The sequence below is a fragment of the Delphinus delphis genome, chromosome 5, assembly GCF_949987515.2.
Source record: "Delphinus delphis chromosome 5, mDelDel1.2, whole genome shotgun sequence".
Lineage (NCBI taxonomy): Eukaryota > Metazoa > Chordata > Mammalia > Artiodactyla > Delphinidae > Delphinus > Delphinus delphis.
The window spans coordinates 38,343,207-38,368,541 of NC_082687.1; the positions used below are offsets into that span (position 1 = coordinate 38,343,207).

Consider the following 25,335-nt stretch of genomic DNA (forward strand, 5'->3'; position numbering starts at 1 on the left):
ACCTACAAACAAACCCAAAACAATTAAGAAAATGATAATAGGAACATACATATTGATAATAACCTTAAATGTGAATGGATTAAATGCTCCAACCAAAAGACACAGGCTCGCTGAATGGATACAAAAGCAAGACCCATATATATGCTGTCTACAAGAGACCCACTTCAGACCTAGGGACACATACAGACTGAAAGTGAGGGAATGGAAAAAGATATTCCATGCAAATGGAAATCAAAAGAAAGCTGGAGTAGCAATACTCATATCAGATAAAATACACTTTAAAATAATGTTACAAGAGACAAGGAAGGATACTACATAATGATCAAGGGATAAATCCATGAAGAAGATGTAACAATTATAAATATATATGCACCCAGCATAGGAGTACCTCAATACATAAGGCAAATGCTAAAAGCTATAAAAGAGGAAATTGACAGTAACACAATAATAGTGGGGGACTTTAACACCTCAACTACACCAATGGACAGATCATCCAGACAGAAGATTAATAAGGAAACACAAGCTTTAAAAGACACAAGAGACCAGATGGATTTAATTGATATTTATAGGACATTCCATCCAAAAACAGCAGATTACACTTTCTTCTCAAGTGCACATGGAACATTCTCCAGGATAGATCAAATCTTGGGTCACAAATCAAGCCTTGGTAAATTTAAGAAAATTGAAATCATATCAAGCATTTTTTCCGACCACAATGCTATGAGATTAGAAATAAATTACAGGGAAAAAACATAACACAGACACATGGAGGCTAAACAATACATTACTAAATAACCAAGAGATCACTGAAGAAATCAAAGAGGAAATCAAAAAATACCTGGAGTCCACTGACAACAAAAACACGATGATCCAAAACCTATGGGATGCAGCAAAAGCAGTTCTAAGACAGAAGTTTATAGCAATACAGTCCTACCTCAAGAAACAAGAAATATCTCAAATAAACAATCTAACCTTACACCTGAAGCAACTAGAGAAAGAAGAACAAATTAAACCCAAAGTTAGGAGAAGGAAAGAAATCATAAAGATCAGAGCAGAAATAAATGAAATAGAAACAAAGAAAACAGTAGCAAAGATCAATAAAACTAAAAGCTGGTCCTTTGAGAAGATAAACAAAATTGATAAACCTTTAGCCAGACTCATCAGGAAAAAGAGGGAGAGGACTCAAATCAATAAACTTAGAAATGAAAAAGGAAAAGTTACAATGGACACCGCAGAAATACAAAGAATCATAAGAGACTACTGCAAGCAGCTCTATGCCAATAAAATGGACAACCTGGAAGAAATGGACAAATTCTTAGAAAGGTATAACCTTCCGAGACTGAACCAGGAAGAAATAGAAAATATGAACAGACCAATCACAAGTAATGAAATTGAAACTGTGATTTAAAATCTTCCAACAAACAAAAGTCCAGGACCAGATGGCTTCACAGGTGAATTCTGTCAAATATTTAGAGAAGAGCTAACACCCATCCTTCTTAAACTCTTCAAAAAAATTGCAGAGGAAGGAACACTCCCAAACTCATTCTACAAGGCCACCATCACCCTGTTACCAAAACCAGACAGAGATACTACAAAAAAAAAAAAATTATAGACCAATATCCCTGATGAATATAGATGCAAAAATCCTTAACAGAATTCTAGCAAACAGAATCCATCAGCACATTAAAAGGATCATACACCATGATCAAGTGGGATTTATCCCAGGGATGCGAGAATTCTTCAATATATGCAAATCAATCAATTTGATACACTGTATTAACAAACTGAAGAATAAAAACCATATAATCATCTCAATAGACATAGAAAAAGCTTTTGACAAAATTCAACACTCATTTATGATAAAACCTCTCCAGAAAGTGGGCATAGAGGGAACCTACCTCAACGTAACAAAGGCCATATATGACAAACCCACAGCAAACATCATTCTCAATGGTGAAAAACTGAAAGCATTTCCTCTAAAATCAGGAACAAGACAAGGATGTCCACTCTCACCACTGTTATTCAACATTGTTTTGGAAGTCCTAGCCATGGCAATAAGAGAAGAAAAAGAAATTAGAGGAATACGAATTGGAAAAGAAGAAGTAAAACTGTCACTGTTTGCAGATGACATGATACTATACATAGAGAATCCTAAAGATGCCACCAGAAAATTGCTAGAGCTAATCAATGAATTTGGTAAAAGTTGCAGGATACAAAATTAATACACAGAAATCTCTTGCATTCCTATACACTTAACAACAAAAGATCAGAAGGGGAAATTAAGGAAACAATCCCATTCACCACTGCAACAAAAAGAATAAAATACCTAGGAATAAACCTACCTAAGGAGGTAAAAGACCTGTACTCAGAAAACTGTAAGACACTGATGAAAGAAATCAAAGATGACACCAACAGATGTAGAGATATACCATGTTCTTGGATTGGAAGAATCAACATTGTGAAAATAGCTATACTACCCAAAGCAATCTGCAAATTCAATGCAATCCCTATCAAGCTACCAATGGCATTTTTCACAGAACTAGAACAAAAAAATTCACAATTTGTATGGAAACACAAAGGCCCCGAATAGCCAAAGCAATCTTGAGAAAGCAAAATGGAGCTGGAGGAATCAGGCTCCCTGACCTCAGAGGATACTACAAAGCCACAGTAATCAAGACAGTACGGTACTGGCACAAAAACAGAAATATAGATCAATGGAACAGGATAGAAAGCCCAGAGATAAAACCATGCACATACAGTCACCTTATCTTTGATAAAAGAGGCAAGAATATATAATGGAGAAAAGACAGCCTCTTCAATAAGTGGTGCTGGGGAAACTGGACTACATGTAAAAGAATGAAATTAGAACAGTCCCTATCACCATACACAAAAATAAACTCAAAGTGGATTAAAGACCTAAATGTAAGACCAGACACTATTAAACTCATAGAGGAAAGCATAGGAATAACAACACTCTTTGACATAAATCACAGCAAGATCTTTTTTGACCCACCTCCTAGAGTAATGGAAATAAAAATAAACAAATGGGACCTAGTGAAACTTAAAAGCTTTTGTACAGTAACGGAAACTGTAAACAAGATGAAAAGACAACGCTTAGAATGGGAGAAAATATTTGCAAACAAATCAGCAGACAAAAGATTAATCTCCAAAATATATAAGCCGCTCATGCAGCTCAATATTAAAAAAACAAACAACCTAATCAAAAAATTGGGCAGAAGACCTAAATAGACATTTCTCCAAAGAAGACATACAGATGGCTAACAGACAAATGAAAAGCTGCTCAACATCACTAATTATTAAAGAAATGCAAATGAAAACTACAGTGAGGTATCACCTCACACCAGTTAGAATGGGCATCATCAGAAAATCTACAAACAAGAAAAACTGCAGAGGGTGTGGAGAAAAGGGAACCCTCTTGCACTGTTGGTGGGAATGTAAATTGATACAGCCACTATGGAGGTTCCTGAAAATAGAACTACCATATGACCCAGCAGTCCCACTACTGGGCATATACCTAGAGGAAACCTTAATTCAAAAAGACACATGCACCCAGTGTTCATTGCCACACTGTTTTCAATAGCCAAGACATGGAAGCAAACTAAAGTGAAAAACAAATATTGTATATTAACGCATATATGTAGAATCTAGAAAAATGGTACAGATGAACCAGTTTGCAAAGCAGAAATAGAGACACAGATGTAGAGAACAAATGTATGGACACCAAGAGGGCAGAGCCGGGGTGGGTGGGATGAATTGGGAGATTGGGATGGACATATATACTCTAATATGTATAAAATAGATAACTAATAAGAACCTGCTGTATAAAAAAATAAATAAAATTCAAAAGAAAAAGAAGCAGTGCTTTGGGGCTACAAATTAATTATTACAACATGCAAGAAAATAACTTAAAACTTCTGGGGATTCTGTAATTTGTAAATAAAATTTTATTTCAATCTATATGTGTCTAAATATATTAATTTGTGTATTTCTCTTTAACTTACTGCTTTTATTTTTCTTTAGCTGAGATTTACAAATGCTGCTTATATGCTTTTGTTAACCTTAGAAACCTGTTCTATTCCTAATCGTTTGTGTTGCTGTTAAGATAAATATAGGAAGTGAAAGGCTCCCTTAAAGCATACTAAGCCTTTTTTCTAGTTGTAAGCAAATTGCTAGTACTTTTGCTTGCCTAGATAATCTTCAGCTTGCTATTTCATTGTTCTTACTACTGTCTGTGCTGAGTTGGCAGTTCTTGAAGAACTATTGAAAACTCAAAGACAAGAAGCAGAAATTCATTCCCAACTTTAATCTTCTTTTCAATTGTTCCCTTTCCTACAATGTTGAGGAATGATCATAGCTCTTTTTCCAGGGAGAGTACCCTATGCATTCAATTTGCCTGAAGGGAAGAATTTATCTGGAAGTGAAAAGTGGTATCTGTACCTTTGACCTAGATATGTTTATGAACTAAGGTTTACAAATCTCTTAATTTCCTTTCAGACAATAAAATATATAGTTAAGTGCTTTCCTACTTGTTCAGTGGTCAACTCACAATCTTCAGATTAATAATTATCAATATTATAACCTTAAGGTTTTATAGCATTCTAGAAAATCTGCTATAGAAAATGTTCTATAATTTTCTGAACAGCAGTGACTTTCCTGTCATAAAATATTTATATTTTCATTCACTTTTTCAACACCTCTTTTAGGAAATGTACTGTGCACCTACTATGTACAAAATATTGTATACTCTTATCAGTTATTCCAATTTAATGTCTTTAGATCAGTTTATATAGAAATTATTGTAAAGGTTAGAAAGTTGAACTAGATCAATGTTTTTCAAACTCATTTTCTGTAACCCACGGTAAAAAATACTACATTGTGGGCTTCCCTGGTGGTGCAGTGGTTGAGAATCCGCCTGCCAATGCAGGGGACATGGGTTCGTGCCCCAGTCCGGGAGGATCCCACGTGCCACGGAGCAGCTGGGCCCGTGGGCCATGGCCACTGGGCCTGCGCGTCTGGAGCCTGTGCTCTGCTATGGGAGGGGCCACAACAGTGAGAGGCCCGCGTAACGCAAAAAAAAAAAAAAAAATACTACATTGCATCCCAACTCACACAAACTTAGTTACAAATAGTACAATAAAATTCACAGAAGAGATTTTTCCTTCCTGCATGTAGTGCCTTCCAATGTTTTCTATTTTCTTCAATTTGATTCTGTTATTTCATAATTCAAAATGCTGTTCACAACCCCCTAAACTGATTTCATGACCCACTAATAGGTTGTCCTCCATAGTTTGAAAAATTCGTGGACCATTGACTTAAAATTTTCAGCTTCGTAATTACACATATTTTTAAAGTTATGTTGCCTACAATTTATTATTTATCATTTTTAGATCTGGGTTGCTTAGCACTCTGGTTGGAGAGAAGTCTGTGACTCAGAGATGGGAGGTAAGTTCAATGAAAATGTAAGCTTCCTTCGTAATTTGTAGCTAGAAAGTATAAGTCATACAGTTAAAAGTACTTTAATAATTTATAAAATATATACCATAGAAAAAAAGTTTTGTTTTTGTTTTTAAGGGAAAAAAATGCTTTATTCTGAAATCTGCAAGAAATTATCCTTTACCTCATTTTGCATATAAATTTTTAAAATTGAATGTAGCAGAAATATTTGATTGCTTTAAAATGAATCTATTTATCTTTCCCAAGAGAGGTGAAATCAGCAACTTTCAGTATTTGATGCACTTGAACACTTTGGCTGGCAGATCATATAATGACCTCATGCAGTATCCTGTCTTCCCCTGGATCCTTGCAGATTACGACTCAGAGGTAAATTTCAAATCATTTTGTGAAAGTGGAACACATTCTCGAAAGTAATTAAAAGATAATGCAGTGGCTGAAATGATTTATATGCTTTATAGTTTAAGTTCTCAAAGGGGACTTACTCCCAAGAAGATGAGAAGAGCTTTAGCTTAGACTTGTACAAAGTTTGGATACTTGATGAACTTCTTGGATTCATGATATCTATTGAATTTCCTAAAGTGCTAATAAATTTGTATCCACTGGAGGATGTCACTGTCCTCTACACTGCAGCCAGCAGGAACAAATCTAATTGAGTCATTCCTCAGTTTTACATTATTGCATAAATCATCATCACAATTTGGAGAGAATTTTAGAACCTCGGTATAGCACCCTTCACAAAGTAGTTGATACATAGATCTCCCTCCTGTGCTTCGAGAACCGCTGTCCTGGGCTACCCCGTTCTCTCTCAGCAGCTCTGCCTGTGCTGCTCTCCCTGCCTGCACTTCTCCCCATGCCCATGCCCATCTTCTCTCCCGCTGACAGGTTCCTCTGGCTAGCTGTATTTCATCCTGCAGGACACACTCCAGTATACCTCCGGGGAGCCTTCTGTCCTCTTCCTTCTTCCTCTGTTCCCACACTGCCTTGTAGCTGTATCATGCTGCTTTCTTTTACAGCATGTTGTAGTCATGATTTTTGTCTGACCGTACTCAACTATGAGGTCCTTAAAAACAAAGACTATCTTATGTAGCTCTTAAGTTCCAACCTCTAGAGAAGGGGTCCCCAGCCCCCAGGATCTGATGCCTGATGATCTGAGGTGGAGCTGATGTAATAATAATAGAAGTAAAGTACACAATAAATGTAATGCGCTTGAATCATCCCAAAACCATCCTCCCCCCCACCGGGCCTTGGAAAAATTGTCTTCCATGAAAACGGTCCCTGGTGCCAAAAAGGTTGGGGACCGCTGCTCTAGAGCAATGCCCGGTTCTTAGTAAATACTTTTAATCTTTGTTGAAATAACCAAAAAAAGTATGAATGAGGTATTTTACATGTAGATTTTCAGAGGACAAATACTAACTTGACTTATATTGGTAATGTGGATCAGTTTCTCCTGTTCAAGACTTTTAAAATATAAGTTGGCAAAATTGGTGGGCCATGATGCCCTATAGAAATGACACAAATTACGTATCCCATGGGTATGTACTTCAAATTTCTACTTTTAAAACCCTCAGGAGGTAAATTTTGGTTTCCTTTTAAATACATGAATTAGGTCAGCTAGAAATGAGCTTTTAAAATAATCTCTGGTAGACTGAAAGAAACCATCTCATTTGGAGTCACTTGATCTGGTATGATGTTGTCTTTTGGAGGTGAACAAATTACTGAGTGCTCTAGTTTATTTCACTTCCCTTTCACCTCTAGGAAGAAAATGCTCAGAAGTGAAGTTGGAGTGAAATGGGGGAGAGGGGAAGAGAACAAAAAGGAGATTTGATCCTCCAGTTATGTGGGTGACAGAGGATAAAGATGAATTGGAGCTTTTGAGTCCAAAGTCTCCTGCTGTGCCCTTGCCAAGACTGGGAACAGTTTTCCCTCTTATTCCTCATCTCCAAACCTGGATCCTGAGTGCCTTCCTCTGTGAACACTTAATTTCCAAAACAGTTGTCTTCAAGCCAAACCAATTAACAAACTGCCATGTGCCTGTCCATAAAATATGGATAACCAGTAGGTGCATGGCATTGTCTTGGAGTCCAGTTCTGCTGGTGTGACCCCATAGATACTAGCACATTTACAGATCATCATTGCTATAGCCACTGTGTCTACATTGGTGAGAATAGAGGATGTATAGTAATTTGGAATTGGGTTTCGTTTTGTATTTTAGGAGGTAGATCTTACTAATCCCAAGACATTTAGAAACCTGGCTAAGCCAATGGGAGCACAGACAGATGAACGATTAGCTCAGTATAAGAAGCGATATAAAGACTGGGAAGATCCTAATGGTAAGTAACTTTTCCTGTCATGGGACTTTGTACCCAAGTTTCAAAAGTAAGCCATTATTTAGCGGTCTGATGCCCTTCCATCTTTCCCCAGATTGCTTATATATCATTATATCTATATATGTTGCGTATGCACACTTAATACACAACTATCAGAGTAGAAGAATGAGGTTTTGCATGCCAACTGATGGCCATGCTTAGAAGGCATTTTTTAGGTAGCTTGTCAGGTACTGTCAGAAAGCAAAGTATGTCTGCTTTGTCTAGGGTAGAAATTTCCCATCATAATATGCCATTATCTCTAATCGTATTTAGGCCAGAAACTAAACTTTCCTTTATTGACTCTTTTAATTTTTTTTATTGAAGTATAGTTGATTTACAGTGTTTCAGGTGTACAGCAAAGTGATTCAGTCATTCAGTTTTTTCAGATTGTTTTCCATTATAGGTTCTTTTAATTTTATTGAGGCACTTTTTAGAAACCTTTTGCATTAAAAAATTATAGTTGATTACCTTCTAAAATACTACAGTTTACCTACTTATGTTTTTTTATGTTTAATGTTTATCATGTATCCCCTTCAAACAGGCAAAACAAACAAAAGAGAAAAAAACTAAGCCTAACTATATTCCCTGTGTGGAATCCTTTCTTTTTCCTGCAAGGAGACTATGTAATAAAAATTGCATAATATTCGAAGACAACAATTTAGAGAAATTTATACTGTTGCAAAGCTAGAACCTAATAAAAAGTTGCTCATTATCTTGCTTTAGTCAAAGATGGTTTGCTATTAAGGATTACCTGTTACAGTTAGCCTCAAAACATGAATTGCTAGATGTGCTCAGTTTGGGGGAAAGGCACAGAATTATACTAAACTGGATAACTGCCAAACATATAAGTGAGAGGTTGCAGTGTCATCATAAAGTTTTCATGCTGCAAATGCCAGTGCTAATTGCACTTAGTGTCACAGTTATCACATACGTTAGCATTTTCAAGTCTATTGATGAATGCAAATTTTATTTTTCATATTACTCTTTCATTTTCAATTATGCTTTAATTTTCTTGGCAAGGAGAAACTCCAGCCTACCACTATGGGACACACTATTCATCTGCAATGATTGTGGCTTCGTACCTAGTAAGGATGGAGCCCTTCACACAGATATTCCTAAGGCTACAGGTAAAACTCTTAAGTTTAGAATTTTTGCATTTTATTCAAGCCTTTTATTTAAGATTGTTGCTTTTTTCTTTAATGTTGTTACCTTGCCTGACAAGAAGCCCTGTGAAGTTTTTAGTCACAAAAGTAGTCAAAACATAGTGAAAGTGGAATTTCACTGGACCAAAATTGATAAATAAACTAGAATTTGTTTACACTAAACAAGTGCCAGGGTCCTTTAGTCAAATAAGCAAGTAACATATGCTTTCCAGCCAGGTATATGGAATTCAGCCTTAACTGGTTGAATTCAACAAACATTTAAAAAAGAGTAATACTGTCTAGCTCATTTGCTGTCTTCTGTATTATAATTGCCTTTCTCCACATTCTCTTCCATTTATTCAGCAAATATTTGTTGAATACTTACTGTATTCCAGGCACTGGTCTAGGTGCTTAGAGATATCAGTGAATAAAGACAAAAGTCCTGCCTTATGGAATTTATATATTTTAGTTGAGGGAGACAGACAAACAAAATAAGTATATTGTAAAATGTTTCAGAATGTGATAAGTGCTATCAGAAAAATGTAGGTCAGGGAAACGGAATGGGAAGTACAGGAATGGGAGGTGGAGGAGGACATGATGGTCAGAGTAGGTCTCCTTGAAAAGGTGATATCTGAACAGAAACTTGAAGGAGGTGAGGGAGTTACTGGTGCAGATATCTGGAGAAAGTATGTTCCAGGCAGAGAGAACGGCCTATGAGGGGCCCTGAGTCAGGCATATCCCTGAGATGCTTGAGGAACAGCAAGGAAGCCAGTATGTCTGGAGCAGAGTGACTGCAGGGGAAAGCAATAGGGGATGAGGTCAGAGAGGTAGCAGGGGCCAGATGGTGGTAGGCCTTGGTGGCCATTGTATGGACTTCAGCATTTTTACACAGTGAACGTCATTGTAAAGACAAACACACTGTATTCACTCAAACGCAGCATAGGGAGTTGGACTGAGGAAGGGAGTGGTGTTATCTGTGAGGCTGTGTAAGCAAAAGAAATCCCTTTTCTATTTAAATTTGTTTTATCAATCTATAACTTTTTGATCACCTTCCGAGTTCTCCACTTAATTCTCATTGGTGTGAGAACCTGAATGTCATGTTAATTTATAAAATTAGTCAAATACATATATAAACTGAATATTTCCAACTGTAGATGGCTACATTAGAATCTTTTTTTTTTAGGAGAGCATTATCAAACAGTGGAGGAACTCCTCAATTTCCTTATAGTCTTGCCCTCTCTAAAAACTGATCTTTTTTTTTAATGACTTTTTAAAGTCTTTGTACTTGGATTTCACTTTGATACAGAGCAAGAGCACCCTTGGTAAGGAGTACCCCGAAAAGAATTAGATTAATTTTCTTTCTGTGATTATTTAAAATTTTGTGTATTTAACATAGGATGATGGGAAATTGAGTTGTCATCAAACATATTTACTTGGGTTTCAAGCCCTTGAACTTGGAAGCTGTGAGGTGGGAGTGGTTCTCTAACAGAAAGGTGCCTTCTCGTTCTGCCCACAGGGAGGCCATTTTGACCTGGCTGACCGGATGTTTCACAGTGTACGCGAGGCCTGGTATTCAGCATCAAAGCACAACATGGCAGATGTAAAGGAACTTATCCCAGAATTTTTTTACTTACCAGAATTCCTGTTCAATTCCAACAACTTTGATCTAGGTATGTAGCACTATGGCACTATCTTAGGATCGTTAGCCAGGAAAAGACCAACAGAAATAAGTCAGTTTTCTGACGATTGTCTGTAGTACACACTGACAAGAAAAGATTTTGTTTCCAGACCAAACTTGGATCCACTCACCCAACATGCAGCAAAGCCAATCTACTGACACTGGGTTGGTCATGGTGAAGGGAAAGGACAGCACTTATTGCAGGGCCAAGCAAGGAGAATGGGCAGCTCATGCTGAAAAAGCCTGAACTTCCCAGTGATGGCTTTCAGAGGAGGGTTTTTAAAAAGTGTGAGGGAGAGGGTCACATGATATGCATTCAGCTTGTGCACAAGTCTACGATTGGTTGACAGTGAGGGTAACAGGGTGATGTTTCGGGAATATCAGTCATCAACCTTCTGGTTCCAACTGGTCTGGGGTCTGTGTGCTGGTGTAGTTAACTTTGTCCACCTGGTAGGGGTTTTAGTATCTGCAAAACAGCTCAAGGACATGGCTCAGGATATTGTCTGTAGCCCTTGAGGAGGAACTAAAGATCCTTGACTTTGCTCTATGGCTAAACTAATATTATTTTGTCTTGCTTGAGTGTTTTCCTTTGTTTCTGCATTTTCTTACTTCTCTGATTAAATTTACTCTTTGGAACTTGGGGTAGGCCTAGGAGGCTAAAGCTTTTCTGCAAACAAGAGGCAGGGGACATGTTGGGGGGCAAGGGAGTATTGTTCTTGGGAAGGCCTTGCAGGTTCCTGCTTGGTTTCTATTTCCTTGTGAGTTTAGCTGCTGCTAATTACAACTGGGTGTATGAGAGTAAATATAACAAAGGAAAATAGATTTATGCCCCCAAATAAGCTGTTTCAAACCTATAGTTTGGGGAAAAATTAAGAATTAACAAATTACATCTAATGGTCAGAATATCATTATTTATTTCAGTGAAAACAAAGGTGAGGTGAAATTTTGTTTGAAAATTAATATGATTGAAACTCACAGCCAAGAGTGGCATATCCATATTTTTCATGTATTGTTTAAATCTTTTGTATTGCCTGAAGCATTCTCAGCTTACATGCTAATAAAATTTAAAGTTAGAATTTCAGAATAACTTTAGGTAAATCCCTTTCTTCATCCTGTTAGGGTACTATTTTCTAGAAAAACAGAACCAAATCAACACTTACAAAAAGGAGAGAAATTTCCTCGGTACTCTTCTCTCTTTATATTGTCCAGCAGTTTCAGGAAGTAGATTTGACCTTGGCTACAGTTTCTTGGAAGACAGTTTGCTGATCTATGTTTCTGAATATTTATTTTTACGACATATCAAAATTCCGTTGTTTCACTTTAGAATATTAGTGCCAGATATTGTTCTGTTTTCATACTTTTTTCATGCTCTGTATCATACTGTATTTAAGAGTTCAACATATAAACCATTACTATACTACCTCATAAAATTCATTAATGGAAAATTCAAGGAATATTCATATCCAATATATTTGAGTGTTTTTTCTTTGTAATATAATTTTTATTTATTTAATTGTTCATCAGCAGCTTGAACCTTGTGAAATTGTAGGTCTAGGTGCAATAGGAAAGGCAGTAAGACTCTCAATAACCCCAGCAAAAGGCCTGAAACTGAGTCTCATTACCTCTGATTGGGCCTGGAGCTCACCCTTGAGCAGCTAAAGACATCAAGTTCTAACACTTAGAGTCAAAGGGAGTGGCAGTTCCTCAAAGAAATAGAGTAGATGGTGAACAGGGAAAAACAACAAATGTGTGCACAGCATTTGAATATGAATGCACGTTAGTGTTTTATTATGTTCACTTATAATTCACCTTTGGAGAATGCTACTTTCTTCCCTAAGGACATCACTTTCAAAGAGACAGATAACGGAGAGGTGCAGAAAGAAAGAGATACCCTCAATATTCCAGAAACGGTCCGTTATAATAATCTATGTCGCAGAAATGTTCTAGCCAGACTACTTACAAACCCAACCAAATCATCTATTTTTAAATAAGTAAATAAAAGAAAGGTCATGTATGTTTGTCATGCTCACCTTCATCTTCCCTCCTTGAAATCACACACGTTAAAAAACACTATTTGCATGTAAGAGCTAAAGCTATAAAACTCAAAAGAAAACATAGGGGTAAATCCTCATGATCTTGGATTTGGATCAACAGCATAAGCAAAAGCAACAAAAAAAGATAAATTGGACTTTATCAAAATTTAAAACTTCTGCATCCAAGGGCATTATGAAGAAAACCTACAGAATGCGAGAAAATATTTGCAAATGATGTATCTTATAAGGGTCTAATATTCAGAATATAAAGAACTCTTACAACTTAACAGCAATAGGTTAAGCAAAAGGGCAAAAGACCTGAATAGCCATTTCTCCAAAGAAGTTATACAAATGGCCAATAAGCATACGAAAAGATCATTAGTCATTAAGGAAATGCATGTCAAAACCACAGTGAGGTACCACTTCACATTCACTAGGGTGGCTGTGATGAAAAAAAAGCACACAAACAGAAGATGACAAGGGCTAGTGAGGATATGGAGAAAGTAGAACCTTTGTATGTTTCTTGTCAGAATGTAAAATGGTTTGGCACTGTGGGAAGCAGTTTGGTAGGAAATGTTGAATTGCCATATGACCAAGCAAATCCACTCCAAGAACTGTCCAGAAGAACTGAAAACAGGGACTTAAACAAAGACCTGTACATGCACATTCATTGCAGCATTATTCAGAATAGCCAGATGGCAGAAACAGCCCACATACCTATCAATGGATAAACAAATTGTGGAATATACATATAATGGAATATTATTCAGCCATAAAATGGTATGAAATAATGATAAATGCTACAACATGGATGAACCTCAAAAACATTGCACCAAGTAAAAGAAGCCAGACACAAAAGGTCACATAATGTATGATTTCCACTTACATGGAATGTCCAGAATAGGTAAATCTAGAGAGACAGAACACAGATTGGTGGTTACCAGGGAATGGGAGCAGGGGTGGGGAGGAATGGGGAACAACTGTTTGATTCTTTTAAGATTTCTTTTTTTTTTTTTGTGGTACGCGGGCCTCTCACTGTTGCGGCCTCTCCCATTGCGGAGCACAGGCTCCGGACGCACAGGCCCAGCGGCCATGGCTCACGGGCCCAGCTGCTCCGCGGCATGTGGGATCTTCCCGGACCGGGGCACAAACCCCTATCCCCTGAATCGGCAGGCGGACCCTCAACTACTGCGCCACCAGGGAAGGGAAGCCCTAAGATTTCTTTTTGATGTGATGAAAATGTTTTAGGACTAGATAGAAATGGTAGTTGCACAATATTGTGAACGTACGAAATGCCACTGAATTGTTCACTTTAAAATGGTTGATTTTGGGCTTCCCTGGTGGCGCAGTGGTTGAGAGTCCACCTGCCGATGCAGGCGACACAGGTTCGTGCCCCGTTCCGGGAAGATCCCACATGCCGCAGAGCGGCTGGGGCCGTGAGCCATGGCCGCTGAGCTTGCGCATCCGGAGCCTGTGCTCCACAACGGGAGAGGCCACAACAGTGAGAGGCCCGCATACAGGAAAAAAAAAAAAAAAGGTTGATTTTATGTTATGTGAACTTTACCTCAATATAAAGAAAATCAAACAAAACACTGTTGATCTCTCCACCCAGAAAAGATGGTAAATGATATAAAAGAAAGCACTTAGGTTTTTTCCCCTGGCTCTGGAGCAATTAGGTTTTTTTGTCTGGTCTTCTTATCTTTGTACCCTTGGATATACATGGAGGGGAACTGCAGAGTAGCAGAATCAGACCAAGACTTTTCTACAGACTGTTCCCTTTAAATGACATTTTTAAATTATAGATAGTGCTGGTAAAATAAACTTATATCACACAGTATTTAGGGATTATGAGCAAAATTTTGAAAAGTAGATTATATCTCAGGTAGCCTGGGGATTATTACTTGCTTCTTTTTATCAAAAAAAATTATTACTTGCTTCTTATTCTTGTAGGCCTAGAGGGCATTTCAAGGGAGGTGGGGTAAGGGCCTGAGAGAGAGGGGAGGGGCTGTAATAACTTGATTGTTTTATTTTTTTTTAAGTTATATGGTAATTTTTCCAACTAAGTCAAGACATTCCTTTAAACAATAAACTGATTTTTGTATCTCTCACTTATATCACATTGTAAAGAAGCCATCAAATTGCAATGATGAAAACAAGATTATTTCTAAAGGAAATATTTTTACTGGCCCTTACTTGGAAACTGCCTTTTGTGTTCTAAAATGTGAACAATTATACTTCCCTATGAAAATTTATAATTCAGCTTTTTATCTAACCATCTGCCATTAAGCTAATGAGTCAACATTATTTATAGAGTCATTTTTTTACAGTGACCGTCTGATTTGTGCCTAGGAAAACTCTGTAAGCTAAAATTAACTTTTTGATGTTATTTCGAAAAGAAGAAAAAAACCTATTTCCTCAGATGCCAGTCCCATTTAATGTGTTTTGTTGTCAATAGATTTCATAGCAAACGGTTTCTTTAATATTTTAGAGATTATCTGGCTATGACTTAAAATAACAGTTTACGGGAATAAATATTACTTTGTTATAAATTATTAAAATTCCCCCCGTAGCCACATAGTCTTCCCCCAATTTTTTTTCTGTTAAATGATATAACAGCCAAAAGTTATATTGTTTCAGATTTTATTTTATTTTATTAATGAGAATCCTTACAGCAAAATACATGTGGGTTCTACAGAGCTCTCTCAAGAATTTAAGAATCAGAAATATGAGTGAACACATGTATTGCAAATATTTCTAGGAGACTGTGGTACTTTTATTTTCCCTTAAGCCAAGAGAGCATTCAGACTGAAAATGGCTGAGGAGTTAGATATCCTTTCAATAACCTCTTCCATGTGAATGGCAGACCAGACAAGAAATTCAGTACTAGGTAACTGCTATTGACTCACCAAGCTTAAAGCATTCTGGAAAAGCCTAAATGAACAGTTTTTGAGAAATTGCTAATGGTCTTACAAATGAGTGGTCTTAAGGGGCTTAAAAATTGATTTGAGCAGTTTTTCCAAACTCAAAACAGTAGACCCATAAAATGTTTCATTCCTGTCCTCAATTAAGTTTCAGAAATGTTGTATCTAATGTCCTTCCTAGAGAAGAGCAGTGCCTCCAAGGAGTCTTGCAGGAAAGAAACATGTTTAAGCTTGCATAGCTCAGCATTCCCTGAAGTCATTTGACAGCGGGAGCCCCTCAGTTTTGCTGACACTCAGTTAATTTCTCTGAGGGAGTGCTCGGAGGAGTCGTCTTGGGGAAATACCAGAGTAGATATCTCTGAGGGTCCTTTCTGTGGTAAAATTTTATAGTCCTGGTAATGAAACTAACCCACTATTTCTCTGTTACTTTACTATTTTTCTCATTCTTTTATTTTCTTTTTAATATATCCAATTACACAGGTTGTAAACAAAATGGCACCAAGCTTGGAGATGTTATCCTTCCACCCTGGGCAAAAGGGGACCCACGAGAATTCATCCGAGTGCACCGTGAGGTAATGGCAGTACGCTCTACAGTTGAACTGAGATCTCACTGGGTCACTGACCACAGTACAAAGAGAAGACCTTGAGCAATGTATCCCCCATGTGTTTAAGTTACTAATGTTGTTCGTATGAATTTTAGTTATTCTGGTTCCTATAGACCACTGATGAATTGTTTTATTTTCTAAGGAAGTAATAAAAGCCAGCCAGCGACTGAACCTGTGTTTTGAAATTACAGGCTTTGGAATGTGACTATGTGAGTGCCCATCTGCATGAGTGGATTGACTTAATCTTCGGCTATAAACAGCAAGGTCCTGCTGCAGTAGAAGCTGTAAATGTCTTCCATCATCTTTTTTACGAGGGTCAAGTGGATATCTACAACATAAATGACCCACTAAAGGAGACAGCCACCATAGGGTTCATTAATAACTTTGGTCAGATCCCTAAACAGGTATGGATGTTTTTTCCTTATCACTGATATTTTCTGTTACATTTTTTTAAGCTCTGTAATATTTCTATAGATGGTAGATGACCATATAATAATTAAGTTTAGACAGAGTTTTTAATTAAGAACCATAAATATCACCCAATAGTTTCAGTAGGTCCCTAGATTATTACTTTCTCCTCCCTTTTACAGTCTAGATAAACAGAAACTTTGCTGGTCAAAGAGCAGTTTTCCTCACAGGCTAGTGCTTACCCACACAATTCCTGGCAGGAAGACGGGAAGAGCATGGTCAGGGAAGCAGATGTGGCCTTGGAGGCCACAGGATACACAGAGATGGGGTTTCATCCCACGGCCAGTAAAAAACCAATGCTGACTTTAAGCATTGTCATATAAAGTCATATTTAGACTTTAGAGATCCCTCTGGTCACAATCTTACACATGCACATGCTGTAGGGGAGCCAAATGAGGAGCAGGAAGCTCTCACAGTGGTTCAGGGAACAGACAGATAGGAGCGGTTTGGATTTGATTATTGGTGTAGGTCTGACAGGTGCTGGGGTGTGAGAGTGCACACCATGGTAACGCCTAGGCCCGGCCCTGCACCAGCTGCTCCAACCACTATCTGGAACCTGGCGAGGAAGACCCAGACCCCCTCAGCACCCAGATGCTGTAGATCTCTCACCTTGGGCAATGAGCGAACCTCTGTTAAGGGAGTTCGTCCCTTCCTCCATCCTCATTGTCTCAGGCACACCAGGAGGGCAGGGTGCACCAGAAGAAACTGCAGCACAGTGGAGAAGGCTAGCTCTGCCGCCCGTTTAGACCACCACCTTTTCCCTAGTGCCCTGGCCTCTGCATTTTGGCCCTGGCTACCCTTCTTTGTTCCTGCTTCAGACATCTATCCTGGAATCCCTTTTCTTAGGTTAACCAACTTTGAGGTTTCCGGGGTTGACAGTTGGAAACACAGAACAATGGCAAGTCTTTGTTCGTGGAAAAGCCATGATAGACAGCGGGACACCCTGTAACTGCACCACTTACAGTGTAATCTGATTCCCCAATGCAGGAACCATGTTTACTTTTAAAGTGAAATGTTTGTTGATAAACTCTAATCATAGCAGAAGAACCTTAGCCATTTTTTGAGGGTTACAAGTGCGGGAACCGTGTTTCATACCTTCTGGGAAACAAATACTCTGAACAAAAAAATCTAGACACATGCACTGTTGCAGGATTTTTGTTCCACTTTTGAGTTTAAGAGACAAATAGTCTGGGAGATAGAAGAGTTAGGATACTAACATATTTGTAGGACATTACAGGAACTAATAGAGAGTACTTCCAAGTGTAACCATCCTAGAAACAGCTAAGCTTTGTGATCACCATATTGATATATCCTTATATACGCTAGCCTGGCCTGCTCTGTCCTCAGGTCCTTGTAAAGTTCTTCGGTAAATGTTCTTTCATGAACATGCTTTAAAGTATGTGAGTCTTTTTATAGAACTTCAGAGTCTTATCTCATTATTATCATTTATGAGAAATAGCAGAACCCTGATCCTAAGCCCTGTATGTAGATAAAATGGGAGTTATATGTTTAAAGTTTTGGGAGCCTAAAATGTGTATCTTTCTCTATACAAAGCATTTTTTTCTGTTACTTCTCCTGGAAATCCAGAATGTCAAATTCACAGAGTGTGATGGTGTTGTAGTCATCTTAAATCTCATTTCATCTAAGGTTTTACAGATAACTTCTTCAAATATCAGTTGTCCATCGAAAAAGAGTCTGCCTATTTTGATGATCTGTGGTATTTTTTTTTCTTTTTTTTTTTTTTGCGGTACGCGGGCCTCTCACTGCTGCGGCCTCTCCCATTGCAGAGCACAGGCTCCAGGCACGCAGGCCCAGCAGCCATGGCTCATGGGCCTAGCCGCTCCGCGGCGTGTGGGATCTTCCCAGACCGGGGCACGAACCCCTGTCCCCTGCATCGGCAGGCGGACTCTCAACCACTGCGCCACCAGGGAAGCCCGATCTATGGTATTTTAAGAACAGTTATCTTAAATGTATATTAAGACTTTTCAGTTCTTTAGAAATACTGAACAGAAATGCCAAAGATCTTCTTTTCTTTTTTTCCTTTACAACATTGCAAAGTAAAAAGAAGACAACAATGCTCACACTGTCAGCAAATTAGTAGCACCTAAACGATACAGAAATGATGTCACATACAGAAAGCCCATGTTGGAGCCAGAAGTAACCCGGTTAGAGAGAATGGCTGCCTGCCCTCAGTGGCACAGAATGGTATCGCGTTCTAAGAAATTGGTTAATTTTTAAACATCACTGGAAAATAGTTGTCAACCTACTATCATTTGAGGAGATTAATTTCCTTTTGAAAAATTCTTATGAGCTCAGTGTAGCATAGAGCATGCTGGTAACCCAAGGTTTTGTGTAGGAGTCCTGTCCCCACTGACTGCGGCATGAGGTCTCTGGCAACCTTCTGAGCCTTTTTAAATTTCTTTCCTCCAGTGTCAAATGTGATAATGTGATACCTAATGGTTGTTGTGAAGCTTAAGTGAAATAACAACAAAATACTTGGCATATAAAAGGGCTTAATAAATGTTAGCTTCGGTATAAAATGTGTCATTATCTCTCATACCAGTTATTTAAAAAACCTCATCCACCGAAGCGAGTCAGGAGTCGACTCAACGGAGACAATGCAGGGATCTTGGTCCCACCAGGATCTACCAGTGACAAGATCTTTTTTCATCATCTAGACAACTTGAGGCCTTCTCTAACACCTGTAAAAGGTAAAATGGCAGGAAATAAGCTTTTGATTCATGATTCTGTGGGAATATTTAATAATCCTAGTTTAGGAATAATAAATTTGCTTCTCAACAATAGCATAATTTGTAATAAGTGGTAAATCACCAAATACTTGTTAGATTCTCTTTTTCCTTTTCTGTTTTCTTCTTTGGGCCTATTGGATTTTGCATCAAAAAGAACCCAACAAGTTTCTCCTCTCTGGTAGGATAGTAAAAACTCTAATATACCAAACCTTATAGTTCAACTTTATATTCTACATGTAGAAAAACTTCTGTCATCTTCATTTACACACGTTCCACCAATTTAGAGCAGTAAGAAGACTACGCTTTTAATATGCCAACTAAAAGCCTCTGTCTTTTATCTAATGTTATCTTAAGTTATCTTAAATTACTTTTCCAAGTAGATTTTTTTTCCCTTGTGTAACCGAAAGTGGGGTCCAGCTGCTCACCTCTCAAAAGCCAATAAAGAGGCAAGGTTGGTGGAAAGGGAAGTTTACTTTGTTTTGGATGCCAGCAACTGTGGGGACCCGGGGGGGACTCCTGTCCAAAGGCAACCCCCCAACCCCGGCACTGACAACCAGTGGGCAAGAGCTTTTGTAGATGGAGGGAGGGGACTACATGCAGAAATAGCACAGTCAGCTCTGACAGTCATCTTGAAATTGCTTGTGCAGTGGTCTGACCAGCATCATCTTGATTGTTTTAAGTACAGTTAATCAGTTCAGTTCCAAGGTTGGTTTGTTCCCGTTTCCTTGGGGCCAGTTCTCAGAATTTTGGCAGCTTACGTCATGGCTACAATCTGGTCATCGTGTAGTTAACTTCTTCCACTGGGTGTGGGTTTCAGTATCTACAAGACAGCTCACAGGACACGGCTCAGAACATTATCTAGAGCCCTTGAGGAGGAACTAAAGGTCCTTGACTATGCTTAATGACTAGACTATTATTATTTGGTTTCCTTTGACTGTTTTCCTTTGCTTCTGTATTTTCTCACTTCTCTGATTAAACTTATTCTTTGGCTAAAGTTTTTCCACAGACAAAAGGCAGGCAGAGGACATGGGGGGCAAGGACCACAGGGTTCTTCTCCGTTTCACTTAGAATGAAAAACTGGTTTACAGAGTCTTGAAGTTGTCACTTAAATCCAAAACTTGGAGCATCAAAGTCTGGTTAATTGGATTGGCTACAAGCTCTCTGCCATTTGTCTCATTCCAGAGACTCTGCCCCATGCCAGCTCCAGCCACTGCCCAGAGATGGTTGTGGAACACTGGTGTGGTCAGTCGGCAGAGTCCTCTGGCAGAGTCGGGCTTCTTGGGGAACGTCACAGCCTTCCTTCAAGAAGCTTCAGGCTGGGAGGTCCTGAAGGCCTAGGTTGATTGACGGTCTGTACAGCATTCTGGGGAGCATCCCACATCACTCTGGCAGTCCTGAAGATCAAGAAGGCGGCCCTGATGGCTGGGAACCAAACCCAAGCAAGTGTCCAGAAACAGGCAGACTGGAGACACCAGTCAGGGTCGATGTCCGCCCAGCAGGTCTGCAGAAGACTCAAAACGCAAGCCCTACTTACTTCTAAGGTCATTTTTTATTAATGTAGGTGTCAAGATGCTTCATTTGTATGAATATTTGAGATCCCTTTACCATCCCCTATGGGATAATGAAGTTAGTTTTCCCTGTCCTTGTTCTAATGTGTTGATTGTTTTTTATAGAACTCAAAGAGCCTGTGGGACAAATCGTCTGCACAGACAAAGGCATTCTTGCAGTAGAACAGAATAAGGTTCTCATCCCACCAACCTGGAACAAAACTTTTGCATGGGGCTACGCAGACCTCAGCTGCAGGCTAGGAACCTATGAGTCAGACAAGGTTTGCATTGTTTCTTGGCTCGCTCATTTAATGTTGCTCTTCCGTGGTCTGGATATCCTGCTTAAATGGGGATGGGGAGAGCTCAGGCCAAGGGCTTCTCAGCTGTTTCTCCACAGCCCAGAGGAAAGGAGAGCTTCACTGCATCAGATCAGGATAAAGGAGCTAGTGGACAAGTCATGTTTCCTGCAGAAAAGCCTCTCTTGGAAGGTTGTGTACTAGGGGCTAGCAATTTCCCCCCACTCAAAGAATTCCTCCAGGAGGTCCTAGCCAACCAGGTATTTAATATTTCTGCCAACCAGAAGAGCTTCCTTTTGAGTCACCATCCGGCCCTCTAATCATTTCACTACTCTTAAATGGCTGGCAGAATACCTGCCCCCCTTCCCCCAAGAAGCAGCAGCTACTGTTTTGAGTCCCATAAGCATCTCTTGGAGAGGCAGCATGTAGTGATCCTTTGGTGCCCTCTGTTTGCCCTTGACAGTCCTCTCCTGAACGCACGAGGGGCATAGTCTGTGCAAGTCAGTAACAGTTCTATTTAGTCACGCTGTCATGAACAGCAGCACTCATGCTTTCCTTTTACATTCTACCTGGCTCCAGCAGACGCATCCTTTCACCAGATCACCCCCTGCATCTCACAGAGCATCACACAATCTGAACGTCATTTTCCCAGACTGGAGAAACTGGAGACCCCCATTATGAGCAAAGTTCTTATGGTTTTTAACAGCAACTATAGTTGGGAGGCTGTAGGGAGGAGTTCAGAGTAGAGGTTCAGTAAAGTGTTGCTAAGCTGAAGCCAGCCCAGCACATGCGCAGCTATTTGCCTGGCGGGGACCTACATAGAGGTTCTCCTTTGCTTGGTATGCTCGTTCTGTCCCAGGAGTTTGTAGTGCTTAATGGCATGCGTGTCTCACATCTGTTCTATTTCACAGGTAGTGACAGTTTATGAATGTTTGTCAGAGTGGGCCCAGATTCTCTGTGCAATCTGCCCCAACCCCAAGCTGGTCATCACAGGTGGAACAAGCACGGTCGTGTGTGTGTGGGAGATGGGTGCCTCAAAAGAAAAGGCTAAGACCCTCACTCTCAAACAGGTAACAGTCCATCCCAGCTGCCCACACTCTAGAGAAACTGAAAACTGTCGTTAATTCCAAGGTGATTTAGACATAAATGGACAAAAGCAAACACTGTATGTTCTTTTGCTAGAAGTGGGTCTTAAAAAAAGGAAATGGGGCTTCCCTAGTGGTGCAGTAGTTGAGTCTGCCTGCTGATGCAGGGGACGCGGGTTCGTGCCCCGGTCCGGGAGGATCCCGCATGCCGCGGAGAGGCTGGGCCCGTGAGCCATGGCCACTGAGCCTGCGCGTCCGGAGCCTGTGCTCCACAACGGGAGAGGCCACAATGGTGAGAGGCCCGCATACTGCATAAATAAATAAATAATTTAAAAAGGAAATGAAATCAGAAGATACTATTTCTGAAAATGATCCAAGCTGTCCTTTTTAAAAATCTGAAGTAAGTTGTCTTTAGGTGATATTTTTTTTAATATATTTAAGTAATATAAATGTTTCTCAGAAGTTATATGTAGGTTAAATTTTTGCAAACCAAGTTATATTTGCTATTGATTCATAACAACTTCTTTTGGATGATTTTCATTCATCTAGACCATTCAATCTTTGATTCTTTTGTTTTTCTGTTTCTTCATTTATCGTAATGCTTAAGAACCTGACAAACTCATGAATGTATTCAGAAGAAACACTGATGATATTATTAACAAATATTTTTGATCACTTGTTATGTACTATTATAAATTTTTAATCAAAGCAAGAATCCTTTTATAATTAAGCCATCATCTTTTAATATTTGATATGTGAATTTACCATAAAGGTTTCTACTTATGTATGTATGTACGTATGTATGTATGTATGTATGGCTGCATTGGGTCTTTGCCACTGCACTCAGGCTTTCTCTAGTTGCATTGAGCGGGGGCTACTCTTTGTTGCGGTGTGTGGGCCTTTCACTGCGGTGGCCTCTCTTGTTGTGTAGCACGGGCCCTAGGTGCGTGGGCCTCAGTAGTTGTGGTGCGCGGGCCTCAGTAGTTGTGGTGAGAGGGCTCAGTAGTTGTGGCACGTGGGCTCAGTAGTTGTGGCACGTGGGCTCAGTAGTTGTGGCACGTGGGCTCTAGAGCGCAGGCTCAGTAGTTGTGGCACACGGGCTTAGCAGCTCTGCGGCATGTGGGATCTTCCCAGGCCAGGGCCCAAACCCGTGTGCCCTGCATTGACAGGCGGATTCCCAACCACTCTGCCACCAGGGAAGCCCCAAGCTTTTTTTTTTTTTGCGGTACGTGGGCCTGTGCATCTGGAGCCTGTGCTCCGCAGCGGGAGAGGCCACAACAGTGAGAGGCCCGCGTACCGCAAAAAAAGACAAAAAAGATTTAAAAAAAAAAAAGGGAAGCCCATAAGAGACATGGTCTCGACGTGAACAGGTAAAAGGCTGACAGTGCAGTTTGCTGATCCAAACGCTCCTGCTTCCAGTGTTTTCAGTTTAGAAAATGGACTTCAAAGCTAGTGTGCCTGTAACCCCTCAGTAGAAAGTACTTCTTACTTAAAACAGCCTTCTGGCGTTTGCTAAGTATACAGTAAGGGTGTCTGCATCACCAAAATTTTAAGCCAGCTCATTAAGTAAATAGTAAATACTCAGGAATTCGTAACAGTAATCTGAATCTTTTCCTTCAAAATGTTTATTTTCCCACGTTGCCATTTCCCTGGATCCTGTTTCTCTTCATATTCCAGCAAAAGAGAAGCTTTTATTCTAGTTTGAAGAAGGGGTCCCTCTCAGGCACAGGAGATGTCCAGGTGTCTCCAGTTCAGTAACAGACGCTCAGCAGACACATCAGGACTGCATTTTCCTGTATCTTTCTGGGACCACGTACTACACCCATGCACTAGGATTTTTAAAAATCCATCCAATTGTAGTTCCTTAGAATGGACTTAGAGGAGTTGATGGCACAAAAGAATAGATTCTGAGTTTAAATTCTGAATTTGGGGGCCATAATCGATACATCTCCATGTGTAAAAGGTATGAAGAAACCCCAGCTGGGTTGCAGTTGCCATTCTCCTTTCCTTCTAAGGTACTGGCCCGAGTCCAGGAGAGAAGTAATATAAAAATGGAGATTAGAGCCTCCAGAGTCCTCCAGACTTCTCCCTTCCCCCTGGTGGGATGAGGCAGGGACAGTGGCAAGAAGAGAATGAAGACCTTCCAGATACTGCTATGCAAGGCACCCCCTCCCAGTACGTGCACCTGTCAGCTCCCAGCGCGTCCGGCTCTCCTGGAGTCCCGTGAGGAGCACTGCCACTGTGGTCAGCCTGGTTTTGTCTGTTCTCCTTTTAGGCCTTACTTGGCCACACTGATACTGTCACCTGTGCCACCGCATCATTAGCCTATCACATCATCGTCAGCGGGTCCCGTGACCGAACCTGCATCATTTGGGATCTGAACAAACTGTCGTTCCTAACCCAGCTCCGAGGCCATCGGGCTCCCGTTTCTGCTCTCTGTATCAATGAATTAACAGTAAGTAGTAAATTGGCCACTTGGTTTATATGTAGGAAGACAAATAGCTCTGGCCTACATAAATAAAAAATGACTCTGTTTTCTAAGTTGATAGGCATGCATTTTATAAAAGCCACTTGTTTTAGATGTTGTTTGCAAAAGCGAATGGATATTAAAGTTTGTACCCCAGAGAGCAATTTTGTCTTCAAATCCAGTCACTGCAACATACTTTAAAGAGCAAGATTTATTACAAAATTAAACATTCTAGAATACGCTTTTTTTTAAGGTGAGGAATTTGTGGGATTTGTCAAAATTGTTGAAGTTTTATGAAGTATACTCAAAGTAATTATTATATAAAGTGAAAAGAGTAACATTTGGGTACCCAAACGAGAAAAATTCTTGTAAAACTGTTTTCTAAACAGATTCCAAAGTTATCAAAGAAATTATCTTTTTTCAAATACAGTGAATCAGAAGAAAATAAATGCACTGGTGTAGAAACCCCCCATGCAGACTGAGCAGGGAGGGGAGGATAGTC

The 25,335-nt window shown here is 39.5% G+C and overlaps 1 protein-coding gene across 6 annotated transcripts in view; it reads left to right on the forward strand.

Annotated features, from left to right (window-relative positions):
* WDFY3 (WD repeat and FYVE domain containing 3) overlaps positions 1–25,335 on the forward strand; it is a 261,777-nt gene that overhangs the window by 224,493 nt on the left and 11,949 nt on the right. For all 6 annotated transcript variants that reach the window (XM_060012227.2, XM_060012222.2, XM_060012224.2 and 3 more), the window contains 11 exons: positions 5,409–5,463; positions 5,722–5,841; positions 7,688–7,805; positions 8,862–8,968; positions 10,500–10,653; positions 16,096–16,187; positions 16,412–16,624; positions 19,252–19,399; positions 21,112–21,266; positions 22,193–22,351; positions 24,642–24,821. In XM_060012227.2, coding sequence (XP_059868210.1) covers positions 5,409–5,463; positions 5,722–5,841; positions 7,688–7,805; positions 8,862–8,968; positions 10,500–10,653; positions 16,096–16,187; positions 16,412–16,624; positions 19,252–19,399; positions 21,112–21,266; positions 22,193–22,351; positions 24,642–24,821 — 1,501 coding nt within the window. The remainder of the gene's footprint in view (positions 1–5,408; positions 5,464–5,721; positions 5,842–7,687; positions 7,806–8,861; positions 8,969–10,499; positions 10,654–16,095; positions 16,188–16,411; positions 16,625–19,251; positions 19,400–21,111; positions 21,267–22,192; positions 22,352–24,641; positions 24,822–25,335) is intronic.